Here is a 14,009-nt window from a genome sequence, read left to right as displayed (position 1 = left end):
CCACCCTCCAAACCTGGCCTTGTGCTCTGGCCACCAGTGCTGCTGGCCCAACAGGGACAGCTCACGCTCTAGGAGTCAGGCCTGCTGGCACTCACACCTGGCACCTGCCCCAAAACCCTTTCAAGTCTCCTCGAGAATTTGGGCCTCGGGCCTGGGTCTCCCAGCGGCTCACAACAGCAGGCCAGAGGGAACCACGAGAATCATAAAAGCAGTGCCCTTAAGCAGCCTCGCCACCGTCAAGTGGCGCCCGAGCACTGGCTCTGGCTCTGTGTGCGTGCTGGAGCCTGGGTGTGCAAGTGTATGAAGGAGAATGTGTGTGAGAGCGAGAGGGTCGCGGATGTGAGTCTGAATGTGCAAGTGCGCGCGTGGCTCTGAGTGTGCGCTGCTGCGATCGCGGTCCGGGGCGGGCGGCGGGCGGGGAAGGTCTCCGCCCCAACCCCCCAACCGCGTTGAGAAATCTCAGTGAGTCACCGAGTGGTTCTGCATATTAATGAGCTCGGAGCGGATTTAAAAGAGGCCTGGGCGGGCGGAGGGAGACTGTGGAGACAGCCCGGAGCCGAGCGCTGAGCGCTGCGGGGTGCCACAGCCGCGAGGCTCCCACCGACGGGCGCAGCAGGAGCGAGTGGAGCCGGGAGGCGCGCTCCGGGTAGAAAGAGCCAAGCCAGGCGCCCGGACGCGCGAGCGCCCTCCCCGAGCCCCTGCTCCCGCGCCGCGCCCCTCAGCCAGCATGAGGGTCCTGACGGCAGCGCTGCTCCTGCTGCTCCTGGCGCTGTGCGCCGCGCGCGTGGACGGTGAGTGCCTGGGAGGTCCCTTGGCGCCAGCCCGGCCCGTCCTGGGGAACCCCCAACGCCAACTGCTAAGCTCCCCGGGATCCCTGGGGTTCTGGGTGGGCACCGAGGGTGGGCAATGAGTTGCGAAGGAGACCCCTCGCGCAACTGAGCAGCCCCCCGCGCGCTCTCTCGCAGGGTCGAAATGCAAGTGCTCCCGGAAGGGACCCAAGATCCGCTACAGCGACGTGAAGAAGCTGGAAATGAAGCCAAAGTACCCGCACTGCGAGGAGAAAATGGTTATGTGAGTTCTCGCTCTTCGCCCCGAGCGTGTGCGCTCAGCTCTTAACCGGGTGCTGCGGCGCAGCTTGGGGCTGGGTCGGGCTAACAAGCCTTTCTCTCAGCCTTTGTCAAGCCCTTGGCGGAGCCTTTGTAATTGCCTAGCGAGTCCTTAGGACGCTGGCACGGCAGTCTGGAAGAGAGTTTGAAAAAAGGGTCACGGTACTCTGCTCCGGAAACAGCCTCTCCGAGGAGTTCACCCTTGCTAGGATTCAAATGGGTAGCCTAGGGGTTGCACTGCCCCCCCTTTCTAGGGTGATCAAGGGTTAAATGGCTTCCGTGTGCCAACTTAGAACACCCAGATTGCAATCACTCAGAGTACACCCAGAACTATTAAACTGGAACCCAAACTGTGAGGCGTGCTGCCTTACTGTTACTGGAGAAAGAATTAAAGCAAACATTGTCTGACGTCCTCAGAACCTCCTTTCAGGGCCTTTTTCTGATCAGGGGACCGTGGCCGTCTGGTTTTTGGCTTCTAGCGATTGCATTTTGAGAACGATCCTCACTCTTCCAACACCAGCTGGACTCCTGTGGGTTCCTGAGCAGTCATGTGGAAAGGGCTCTGTTGGAGTTAACGTGCCATGAGGGTGAAGCCCTGCTTGGTGGGGATGCAGGGAATATTTTAAAAAGTGGGGCAGAGCGAGAGAACACTGCGTTTCCTTTGCTCCCCTGCCTTCCCAATTAACCACTTGAGGCCAGCACCACTGTTTCCCCATCAATACGCTCTTGGCCAGGAAGGGAGCCCTTGGCAAAGCAGCTACCAAATATCTGCCACGGACCATTGGCCCCTCTTCCCCTCCCCCAGAAACAGGACACACTTTATTCTCAGTCTGGGCAAGTGCCTTCCATTCACTGGCCCTGCTGGCCCAAAGGCCTCCACACAGTGTCTGCAAAGGCAGCTCCCACCGCCGCCCCCCCCCCCCTCCACTGCCACCTGGGGTCTGTGCAGTCAGGCTGAAGTTAGGGAACTTCAGAAAATCACTGGGCCTGAGCTAAACCCCCCTGCCTTCCTTCCTGGGCACCTAAATTAGCCTCCTGTCCCTGCCCCTTTGCCCTGCCCCTTACCTTGCAGACCCAGGTACAGAAAAACTGCTAGAAACTCCTTTTGGGTGGGAGCTAGAGGTCACACAGCTGAGGGAGGAGCTACAAGCCCCTCAGGGTTCTCAGCTCTCTTGGGGTGAAAATGACAGGGATGTTAACTTTGCACTCCTCTCAGTGCTGAAAAATGCTCCACACACCAAGCTGAGCTGTTGAGTCCTTGCAGGAAAGGAGGAGCAGGGTATGAGGTGCAGTGACATCTCAAAAGGACAGAACCCTCAGTAAACAGGCTTGCCCTTTTTCATGGCTATACTTTTCAGAATAGAGAGAAAACTGACAGCCAGGCAAGTGCATGAGAAGGCTTTATGTAGCCTTGTGAAAACTTGCAGGGGTCTCATGAGATCCGCACACAGTCACCCTCTTCTAAACCTCCACCCCATACCCAGGACCCTCCCTCCCTCCCTGAAGGGCTGGAGGTCTTCTCCCCTCTCAAGCTCCTAAGACTCTCCAGATCACATGAGGGACCAGTGCTTTTTTCCCAAAGCTGGTTTTTAGCCCCAAAGCTGAACTAAAGGAAGTTTTCCAGTTCACCCTGAGTCACCTAGAAATCTCTGATGAGGCTTGGGACGCAGCTTGCTTTGCAAGTGGGAGTCCTTGCACTCAGAAGGATCCAGTAGAGCCAAGATTCTAGAAGGGGCAATTTGTTTCATATACCCCGAGTTATTGCTGAAACCCTCGGTATCCCAGAACCACTGAGGACAGGCACACAGGACCCAGAATTTCTGCACAATTGCTGGGGGCAGAAATCCTCACGTCTTCACCCCACAACCAAGTTTCAAAGTCCCCGTGTTATGACTGAGCATTTGAGCACCGTGGTGGGAGGGCTGAGCGTCCTCCCCTGCTGTCCCAACCTTCAGGATTTGGGATCCTCAGCCTGTACGCTGACCTTACGGAGGAGGGGATTTTTATCTGGCTTGGCTACAGCCTTTTATTCCAAGTGCAAAGGCAGCACTGTAGGCAGAGAGCAAAGCATGGGCTAAATTCCTGCAGAGCGACTAGGTACTATGGGGGAGGGGACCGGGACTCTACTCTGAAGCGCGGCCCCATGCTTAAGACCTAGCAGAAGGGACCCAGGGAGCCACAGGTCTCATAGAGAGGGCCAGCGAAGGCAGAGCCCAGTCACCTGGCATTACCACAAGACCTGTCCCTGCCCTGGGAGGCTCAGGCCATGGTGAAGGCCCTGAAAACTCAGAGCACAGGGGAGCGAAGAGAACAGGTGGCCCAGAAATATTCTGCCCCCATTCAGGTCGCAAGATTCGATTTCCTCTCCCCATCAACTGGGAGACTCAGAGTTCATGGCGACCCTGCTCCTTTCCAGACCTTGGCCCAGGCATCCTGACACTTCACTGTTAGGAGCCTACGGGGTGCTGGCTGACCTCTGTCCCTCCCTTCCCACTCTTCCCATTCCAACCTCCAACCACCCCTTTTTGCCCCCTCAGCCCACAGCCCAGCAGCCAGTCCACCACCATACCTCGCTCCTGCGTGTCACCTCCCAAGGAGTGACATCTTCACCTCTCACCTTCCAGTTTTCCATGTTCGCTAGGTTGACCCTCATTTTTGAACACCATCATTCCTCCCCCACCCAGAAGCTTCCTCTGAACTCCTGCCACCCTGGCCCAGCCCTGGCTGAGAGGGGCATAGCAGTGCTGGGCAGCAGCCTCTCCCTTCCTCCTCCCTCCCAGGCTGGACCTCACACACTAAGGCTTCTTCTTGGCCATCCCATCTTCCACGACAATTGCTAATAACAGTAACTATTCATTGTGCTAGGCACTTTGCATAGATTATATCTTTAATCATCCCAGTAACCCTAAGAGGTAGGTACTATTATTATACCCATTTTATGGATGCGCAAACTAGGTTCAGAGAGGCTACCCAAGGTCCCACAGACAGACCTGGGATTCAAACCCAGGCCCTACGCTCTGTATAAAGCCACCTGCTTCTCTACCACATGGCTAGACCTCCAACGGTGTTGGAACACTGGCTGATAGAGACTTGAAGGGCAGTCTTATTTTCGTGCCCAAGGGTGAGATAACTGGGACTCATGCTCAGGAATCAAAATGGGCTTCAAGGCCAACAGGACTTAGCTTCAGGGTCAACAAATGCCCAGCCCCAGAACAATCTGCAGAGGGTCAGGGGAACTAGGGTTTGAAAGATCAGACAGAGACCACGGCACATCCAAGCCCTGCCATGGAGCTCCTCACATCCAAGGATGAGGTCTTGGCATGCATACTTCGCTGGCATTAGCTCTCTCCACCTCTCATTCCCAGGTTCAGAGGAGCTGGAAGCATCCCCTGACCTTCGTTCCCCAAGGGAGCCATCAGTGCTGTGGGCAACACCCTGCATGGGGGTAGGCTCGGGGGTGGGGGACTGTCCCAGACTTTGAGGGCTCCAGGGGGAAAAGTGAGAGCCCATCACTCTGCACAGGGTTAGACCCGAACGTGGAGTCAGATTAAGGGGACAACCAGAACCTTCCAAACAGCCAGGGAGCGAGCATATGGGTAGGCTTCCTTGAAAGGAGGGAGGAGGCCACAGTCTCTCAGTGCTCTGATTGGGACAGACCAGGGCCACCCACAGGCCACACTGAGGGGCTGTCATTCAGGCTTCTCAACCCTCCATCCCATCCTGCTCCATTTCAGCATCACCACCAAGAGTGTGTCCAGGTACCGGGGTCAGGAGCACTGCCTGCACCCCAAGCTGCAGAGCACCAAGCGGTTCATCAAGTGGTACAACGCCTGGAATGAGAAGCGCAGGTATGCCCCACTGCCCCTCACCTTCCTTCCCACCACCCTACCAGATCCAGAGTCTAGACCCCTTCTAGGTCATCTAGCCCCATCTAAGGCATGAACACCCACTACAGTTGCCACAGTAAGCAGACACCCAGACATGGCTTACATACTCCCAGGGATGAGGAACTCACCACTTAACTTACTGCTACACTTATTGCTCTCTTGGACAATTGTAAGCATCGAAAATCGATCCTTTTGCGAACTAAAGTTTGTCTCATTCTAACTTTTATGAAGTTAGGGTAGTCCTAATTCCTCTCCTTATTTAAGTAACTTAAGTTTTCTGACCCCCAATTTCCCTCTGTCAAATGGCTGGGTGAATGCCCAGCATGGCTCTCTCTCTCCGTGATTTGTGTGGTTTGGTGAAACACAGCTGCTTAAGTGACTGGGTTTATTAACTATAAAACTGTGGGTACAACCATAAAATGATGAGGACAACTCCTTGCCAACAACATAGTCTCCCCTCAGGGTGCCCCATGCCCCCTGCTGCCCAGAAGCCTGATAAACTCCTTCCTGTACAGGTGCAGGGAGGGACTTTGGGTTTGACCCTCTAAAATCAGAACCGCTCTTACCATCAGGGGTTAGCAGTGGCCAGATGACCAGAGTCCTGAACTAGACCCCTAATCCCAACCTGGTCTGGGCTGTTCTCCCATTATCAGAAAATGGCTTCCCATCTCTGATCTCCTGGGGTCCCATGTCTGGCCTCAGAGGGGGAGGCAAGTTCCTGGCTCCCCTATGCTACATAAAGGTGAGCCTGTCCTAGAGCAGACCCACTCCTCACACACTCAGAGCCTGTTTACACCTGAATCTGCAGAGCATGACCAGGGAAGCGTGCACATACACGTACACACACACACACACAGGTGAGCTCCTCAGGAGCTGATGCCTGCACCTCATCCCGCAGAGGGGGGAACAGAGGCTAAGTTGGGGGGAGTGACTTGTCTGGGAGCACAAGTCAGGAAGCTAGGTCTCCTGGCGTCACCTTCCCCTCCCTCCAGCGGGTACCCACGCCACCCTCCCATCGCCCCTCCTCCCCGCCACCCCCAGCACTTCCCTAAGCTCAGCCCATGACCAGCTCTCCCACAGCTGACACTTGGGCCCAACCCCAGTACCTGAGCCTTTTCTGCTGCCTCCAAAACTGCCTCATCCACAATTGCTTGAAATAGAAAGTGATGAGAGCAAGAGACTATTTTCCATAAATCTACTGGAAGTGAAGCCCTCTTTCTGGTCAGGGCAGGCAGCTCACATGACAAACACGGGACACCTCCTGTCCAGTCACCCTCTGGGCCCTGCATCATCAGAAGTGGAATGAGGCTGACTGCAGGGCCGGTTCACAGAGGCGCGGGCAAGTCTTCATCAGGTTGCTGGGAGATCCAGCCTTTGTCCCGACCCCTCCACCTGGGGCCACAGCTTTGATGAAAAGGAGGCAAGCCTGGGTCCATGCAGCCCCGCTCTTTTTGTTGCTGCAAAATCCATAGATGAGAGCGGTAAGGGCACCTCTGCTACCAGGCCTCCCATCACTTCCTTACAAAATGAGTTCATCCCTCCTTCTTGGAATGCTGAGGTGTCCTGGGAGAGGATGTGGGCATTCCCTTGTCCTCCTCGCCTGCCCTCCCTCTGTACAGGTTGAAAATGTCTTTGTGGAGATAAAGGAACCATCTTGAAGTCCTCTTTGCAGAGACAGAGAGAGGGAGAGAATGCTGAACCTAGAGTAGAGACAACAGAAGGCAGCGGCCGGCCCAGGCTGTGGGGCGAGACTAGAGGGCTTCCAGGAGCTCAGAGCCAGAGCTTCCAGCTGCCACCAGAAGCAGCAGCAGCAGGCATTTGACTTTGGTGCATAATTACTCAGAAATCAGGAACGAGGCGGAAGGAGCAGGGGACGACCTGGACGTGATGTGTGGTCCCACGGCAGCCATGCGGCAGAAAGGAGGGGATTTAAGTATCTAAACAGAGATGGTTGCGGAGGTGAGGGGGAAGTCAGCTTGTGAGCGCTCACAGGCCTGGTAACTACTAGAGGAAGTGACCTTGAGCCACGGGCCTCTGTGGCAGCCCCAGCCCCACTAACCGCCCTTCAGTCTTCAGGCAGCAGCTTCTGGAACTGGCATTTTTTTCTGGAGAACATGTATTCTTGAGCTAAATACAAAGAAAGACACAAGCCTAAATGGAGGGAAGGGATGCCTCTGCCCCTCCCCCCATCCACGCCACCATTGACATTCAGTGTTCGTTGGGCAGACTTTCAGTCTCTTGTTTCTGAGTTTCCTCATATACCAAGAAGGTTTGCTTCCTAGAGCTTTGAGGATAAAAAGAAACTGCAGAGGTGGAGGCTGTGTAGAAAGGACAGAGCCAGGTTCAGGTGAGCATTTATGCCCATGTGCTGGCCTCCTCTGAAGTGTCCCCTGCTTCTCCTGGGCTCCTGCGGTCCTGGGAGAGGCACTCCCCAGGCCAGGTGCAGAGAAGCTCAGACACCGGCCTGTGCGTTTCCTGCCTCGTCCTGAGCCACTGAAATGGGTGTTTTCTCTTCCCAGGGTCTACGAAGAATAGGGTGAAAAACCCCTGACGGGAAAGCTTCACACCAGTTGGGACACAAGCAAAGGGCTTTGCAGATTAAAAAAACAAACCCTTTCTTTCTCACAGGCATAAGACACAAATTAAATATTGTTACAAAGCACTTTTTACCGGGGGTCAGTTTTTACATTTTATAGCTGTGTGCAAAAAGGCTTCCAGATGTGAGACCCTTCTCTCTTGTGTTCCAGATTTCGTCACAAGCTGCTTTTTACCGAAGAGGGGAGAAACTCATGCCTTTCCTTTATTAAAAAAAAAAAAAAAAAAAATGCTTTTTTGTATCTGTCCAGACATCACTATACATCTGAGCTTTATAAGCACCTAGGAGGAACAGGGAACTTGTTTGAGACATTTCATAGCAGCGTTGCTCCCTTCCTAGCGCGGGAAGCTTCCGCTCAGAGGTCCTGGCGCCTCGGCACAGCTGCCACAAGCTCTCCTGGGCTCATGGTCGGTCACAGCCTCAGGGGGACTCAGCAGCGGTCCCAATGGCCCCAGTTGTCGGGCAAGCAGAAGCAGATCTCTCTGCATCTGTTCTTTGAGGAACTCAAGTTTGGCTGCCACAGAAATGTGCTTCATCCCCGGGGTTAATTTTTACACATTCCAGGAAACATTTCCAAGATCCTGGGATGGCGAGGCAAATAAATGGTCCTTAAGGAAGGTCCTTAAGGAATGGTCCTTGGGTCTTCTCTCCAACCTGAGCGTTTGTGAAAGTTTCACTGCTTCAAAACCACGTGGAGTTACTGATGCTGTAGCGAAAATCTTAGGAGAAAACTTAAAAATATACAAATACACGTACAATATACAGCTACAGATACACATGCTGTTGACGAGGGAAAACCTTCAAAGCATGTTTCTTTTCCTCATGACAATGGAACATGCAGTACTAAAGCAATCTGTGATTCCCCACGTAATTCTTCAGTGTTAAACAGTGCAGTCCTCCTTCGGTGCAGCCCTCTTTAAGATGACCACACGCCTTTCCCTTTGTAAATATACTCTTAGGAAGGCCCCCTCTACACATGTCCCTTCAGTATGTGCTGTGTTGCATATCGTGTCGTATGCTATGTAAATGTCAGAAACCGTTAGCATTGCATGCAGGTTTGATATTCTTTCTAAGACAAAAAGAAAAGTAATAAAACATACTTGAAATGTACCAAAATTTTAGAGTACTGACTTTTTTTTCTACTTAATTAAGCCAGGATGACAACCAAATGTTTACCACATCCTGAATAAACAGGGACAGATGCACTGGGGAGGAAAACTTGTGTTTCCCGATACCTGTCAACACCGTCACCTCTATAGAATGTCCTGAAGACAGAAAGCCAGGCTTCGAGGCGGACGCTTCTTCCCTGCCTGGCTCCCACACCTGGGGCAGGTTCATCAGAACAGCCAGGTCAGCGCCTATAGGACCACAGGGTCATGCTGCCATCCTCATTTAGGGAAGGCAGTAGATGCGGGACCCGTCAAGACCCCTGGGGTCCAGGGCCCCAGGATTCTAGTGGGGCTCAGGCAAGGGCAGGAAGTGCCCACCTACAGGGCTCCGCAGCCAGGCTGTGTGGGAGCCACAGCCAAGGCGACACTGAAGGTCCACTTCTCCTGCAGGATGGAGATGATGAGCGCACACACCTCACGGCGCTTCTGGGGACTGAAGGAGGCAATCCATGTAAAGCGCTCAGGACACCAGGGCATGGCGAGCGCTAGGTAGATGTGAGCTCCTTCAACATCCACAAGACCAAGCCACTTTGCACTCTGCACAAACTGCCCACAGCCCCACACCTCAGGTACCCCAGTCAGCCGCGCCCTGAAACAGGCCCCTCTGTGCCCGCCTGGATCCCACACGCTCCACAGGACTGCCCAAGGGGACATGCCTCCACCCTATCTGCACCTCTTGTCTGCTTCGCCAGGAACCAGCAGCCAGGCACCCATGTCCCTTCACCTCAGAGTATGGCTTCCTGGCTCTGCCAGCGCTTACAGGGACACACAGCAAGTACCCTGCCCTAGCACCTCCTCAGCAAGATGCTACTGCATCCTTTCCATCATCTCCTGGCGCTTCCAAGTCCCACCAAGTGTATATGCCTGAGGAAACTGAGGACCAGAGAAGTTAGGAAAGCTGCCCAGGGTCACTCTTCACACAGCTCCAATGGCTGAGCCTGGCAGCCTCTTTGCTGAGAGGAGCAGGACAGGGTGGGCCGAGGCCACGCTGAGCCGGGGAGACTGTGAATGCCCGGTGTGGTCCCACTTTCCCTTCATCATGGAGGAAGAAGGGAGACTGGACAGGAAAGCCTGGACACCAGCAGACAGAAAGGAGAGCCCCAGTGTGAGGGCACATTCCAGGGCAGGGAAGAGCAGAGGCCGGGCCCCTCTCCGCCGGGAACCCTGACCCCTGCTTGGCCCCAGATCAGCAGACCTTGCTGGGGCCTCACCAGGGCGAGCCACCGTAAGGAACTCGGCTGAAGGATCCCCCCGCCCTCCCCCCAGCCCCCTCAGCCTCCCCACACCTGGCCGTGACAACGCACAGGCCTCCCCATCTGCCGACGCCACGGCAGGGGCGCAGGATTCTCTATGCTGCTCGCTGAGTTGCAGGCTTCACCCTCCACTCACTCTGGGCGCGCTACGCGCCCTCGCTCAGGGCTCTCCTCTATCCCAGCTGTGGCTCTAGCAGCAGCACCTCCTCCTCCCGCCCTGCTGGCCTGTGAGTCCCCTCCCTCTCTGACCTCCCAAGACACAGATTGGATTCTTAGTAACAATGTCCCCCTACGGTGTGCCAGGCACTGACCCGGGCACTTGCCGTGCTGCTCACTCTGCACCCTCCCGGCAGTGCTGTGTTGTAAATGCCCAGACAAAGCACCCAATTTGCACGAGAGACGCAGATGGTAAGTAGAAGGAGAGCTGGACTTCGAGCCCCGGTGTGTCAGAAAGCAGGAGTGGAGGTCTCGTGTGTCAACGTCTCGTCCCCTACAGAGGCTGTGTGCCCCGGGAGAACAAAGGCTGGCTATGCTTCCTGGACGACCTGGACCCTGTCCTCCAATAGACAAGCACTAGCCGGACCACTAAGAGTGGGTTCTCAGCCCCAACACTTCACCAGGAGAGGGCCCTGCAGTGCCAGGAACTATGCTTGGCTCCAGGGAAGATGCCCCTTTTCCCGCTTACAGAACTGCTTCCCGTTGTGTTTCTCCTCTGGGCTTCCCAGCAGCCCTATGGGTGTCCACCCACCACATTCCAGAAAGGAGAGTAACTCTAGTGTAGCAAACAAGGCCAGGCCGCTTTTCCAAGTAGCTCTTCCAGGCCTCCCTGGGAAGGGGTGAACACGCTCCTTTGTGCACGGGCGGACCAGGCCCCAAGTGGGCCCCATCTTCAGAGCCACCACTTCCTCACAGACAGGCATGCTTTGGGATCCAAAAGCCAGGAGGTCCCTGACCCCCGACTCTTCCCACAGGCAGGTCCTGAGCAGGGACGCAGTGTTGCCCCAGACTCAACACAGGGACGGACACATCCTCAGAGAGTTCTAGCCCAGCTCTGCTGCTCATCTTCACCCGGCCAAATCTCCACCATGAAGCTTTTCCTGGTCACCTTGGACCTGCAGCCAGGACCACCTACATAACTGGGGTCAGGACCAGCTACATAATCGCAAGGTGTGGTGCAAATTAAAGAGGCAAGGCCCTCTGTTCAAATTTTAAGAACTTCAAGATGGCAACAGCAGAGCATGAAGCCCCAGTACAGGGCTCTGTGCAACTCTCACATCACAAGCCCACGGCACCGGCCCTATAGCTCAGGTATCAACTCTAACACCCATCTGGATGGCCCATTTGAGCCCTGAGTTATTACATGACTTGTACTATAATTTAACACCTTTATTTTAACTTGAACAGCTAACAAGATATGTTCTAAGAAGCCAGGGACTATGCCTTACACTTCTTTGCAAAAACCTCCTGGAACCTTTGATAGCGCTTAGGACGTACTCAAACACCATGAATTAATCTTCGTCGTAAGGAGCTCCCAGAGAACGTACTTTCTGCACTCATTCACTGAGCCACCACTACATGCAAAGCCTGTGCTGGCCACCACAGGGAATGAAGGCTGGTGAGGCGCCATCCCTCATCTTCAAGGGCAGAGTTCATCATTCGTGACCCAGCCACTGTTCCATCATGAAGCATTTGTGGCACACTGCTGGATGCTGGGGACGACCCCTCCAGAAACTCCCAGTCCAAAGGGAGATGAAGACACTGCCTGAAATTGCCTGTCGGTCTAACACTAAGCCAGAGGGCCACACAGCAGGCTCTGGGGACACTCCAAAGAGGCACCTCACCCAGTCTCGGAGGGGGTGACCCCTGACCAAGACCTATCAGTCTGGAGAGAGCTCATGGCAAATTGTAAGTTGTTCTTAGGCAATGACAGGAAGTCCTGATTCCATCCTGTCCCTGACGTGGCCCGTGGCTCCCTGTGTCCATATGCGATGAGACAGGCCAGCAGAAACAGAGCGCCAGGGCCGGAAGTGGAGAATGTGAGGGAATTCAGAGGGGCCTCAGAAATACCAGCCATGCCCCAGCTGAATATCCAGGGAAACCAGGCACAGCTCCAACCTCCGCTCCCAGCTCACCCATCTCCCTTCCTCTCCTTCTTCGCCTCCCGCCCAGCCTGCCAGGGAACCATGGCTGGGGCCTTCACAGCCTCACTGGCAAGGAAGCCCACCACAGCTTTTCTGCTCACCCTCTCCCCGAGGAAGACACCATACTGCTTTTAGAGCCCTCCCTTGTCCTCCCCTTTTGAAAAGTTGAATAGATAATCTTGGAGGTCGTTAAGGAAGCAATAAAACCTAAAGCAATTTTCTTTTCTCTGGAGGTAACATCTCCCAGCTTCCTCCACGCCAGGCCATGCTGAGCCACACCACCAGAGGGCAGCAAAGAGCCAACGGACCTCAGCCAAGGGCCCTCCGAGTTCCCCAAAGCTGTGTGAGAACAGTGACAACAGGGACTGGTATAGTCCTTACTTACTGTGAGCCAGACCCTGTGCTGAGACCCTTAAATGCCTCATCCCATGGAATCCTGGTAACAACCACAGCAGGGGCCGGGGGTGGGAAGTGGTGGGGTGGCTGGGGGGGGGGGGGTGACCTGTCCTTTAGCTCCACTTTACAGATGAGGAAACCGAGGCTTAGCAACGTGAATACATATTGCCCATATTCACAAAGCTAGCAGGTAGTAGACACAGAATTTGAACCCTCACGTCTGGAGGGTTCTGAGCAGGGCTTCTGCCCCCAAAGGATGCACTGTCTTAGAGGTCCTGCCGACCCCGGACCACAGGAGACTGCTGTGCCCTCACCCAGGCCTCACCTACTGTTTATTGAGTAGATATTGATCATCTAGTGAACTTGGGCCCCATGGCCCACCAGCGTGGCCAGGTTTGTTTTGGGTATGCCTCATTTTGTCTTTCAGAAACTGAAGACTACAGCCACACATGCTCCCCTAGGCCTTCTCCCACTCATCCGACAAAGCAAAGCCGTCCCCACAACTGTGGAATCACTGCTCTGCCCCACATCTGATACACACGAATTCGGCTTAAGTAGAAGCAGCCAGAGATTCTTCCAGCCACCGCCAAATACGCTGAACAAGCAAAATGACTATAATATCAAATTCAGTTCAACGTTTTGGTTAGAAACAAGTTGAAACCATCAAGAGGTTGGTTTAAAAAAATGAATTCAAAGCTGGATTTAAAATAATTAGCCTGTTTCACAATGAAGAGAGTTGATATTCTGGGAACAGTAGTAGGATATCTGATTAGATGCAGATGAGACGCTCATCTAATATTCAAGGTTATTTCCCCAGGAACAAAACGGAAGGTGAAGCAACAGGCTCTTTCTTCCAACCCATTGTTTCTTTGAAAGCAGCCCTCACACAGGTATCATCTCTACATTATAAAGGCTTTTGTCCCCCTGAAATAATGGCCTGCAAAGACAGACTGGAGTTAAGTATTTGCATCACTAAAGCCACAAAGTATTATAAACCAAGAACATTATGACAGAAAGAACATCTTTCAATTCCTTTACAGCTGCTAAGATACCAGCCCTGCTGATTCCCCATACTTTGAGGGGCAACAAAGTTTAATAAAAATAATAACCACCACCACAACCAATATTTATTGAGTGCTTTCTCAACAAACTCTGTGGTGAGTCCCATTTTACAGATGAAGAACCTCAGGCTTACTGAAGCTGAGTGACTTGTCCAAGGTCACAGAGTGGCCAAGTGGTCTCGGGCAGGGTTAAGTCTTGGTTTGGACACTCCTAGGTAGGGTGACCATATCCTGGTTTCCTGGGATAATCCAGGTCTAGGACAGTTGTCCCAGGGTAACTATGAAGAGGGTTCCCTTCCATGCTCTTAAGAGTTCTAGTGTGGTTAATAAATTATATGATCACCCCACTTACAGGCCTAGCAGGAGAGTGCTAGGGTGCAGGACTGTGTGGTGTCTAAGA

General features: G+C 53.9%; 1 protein-coding gene across 1 annotated transcript; it reads left to right on the top strand.

Moving 5' to 3' along the window:
- Positions 1-535: 535 nt before the first annotated feature.
- On the top strand, positions 536-8,689 carry CXCL14 (C-X-C motif chemokine ligand 14). Its single transcript, XM_079917985.1, has 4 exons — positions 536-791; positions 966-1,071; positions 4,841-4,954; positions 7,513-8,689. Exons 1-4 carry the CDS (start codon positions 728-730, stop codon positions 7,526-7,528), a joined length of 300 nt encoding a protein of 99 aa, XP_079774111.1. The 5' UTR covers positions 536-727; the 3' UTR covers positions 7,529-8,689.
- The last annotated feature ends 5,320 nt before the right edge of the window (positions 8,690-14,009 follow it).

The sequence above is a fragment of the Stenella coeruleoalba genome (genome assembly GCF_951394435.1).
Source record: "Stenella coeruleoalba genome assembly, chromosome: 3".
NCBI lineage: Eukaryota > Metazoa > Chordata > Mammalia > Artiodactyla > Delphinidae > Stenella > Stenella coeruleoalba.
The sequence above is the reverse complement of the archived record's forward strand: the minus strand, read 5'-3'. Positions and strand labels throughout refer to the sequence as shown.

Excerpts from the sequence above, each read along its gene's own strand:
- CXCL14 (XM_079917985.1), top strand. The coding sequence starts at position 728 with ATGAGGGTCCTGACGGCAGCGCTGCTCCTGCTGCTCCTGGCGCTGTGC. Across the intron at positions 792-965 it reads GTGCGCCGCGCGCGTGGACG|GGTCGAAATGCAAGTGCTCC; the intron begins GTGAGTGCCTGG and ends GCTCTCTCGCAG. Across the intron at positions 1,072-4,840 it reads TGCGAGGAGAAAATGGTTAT|CATCACCACCAAGAGTGTGT; the intron begins GTGAGTTCTCGC and ends GCTCCATTTCAG.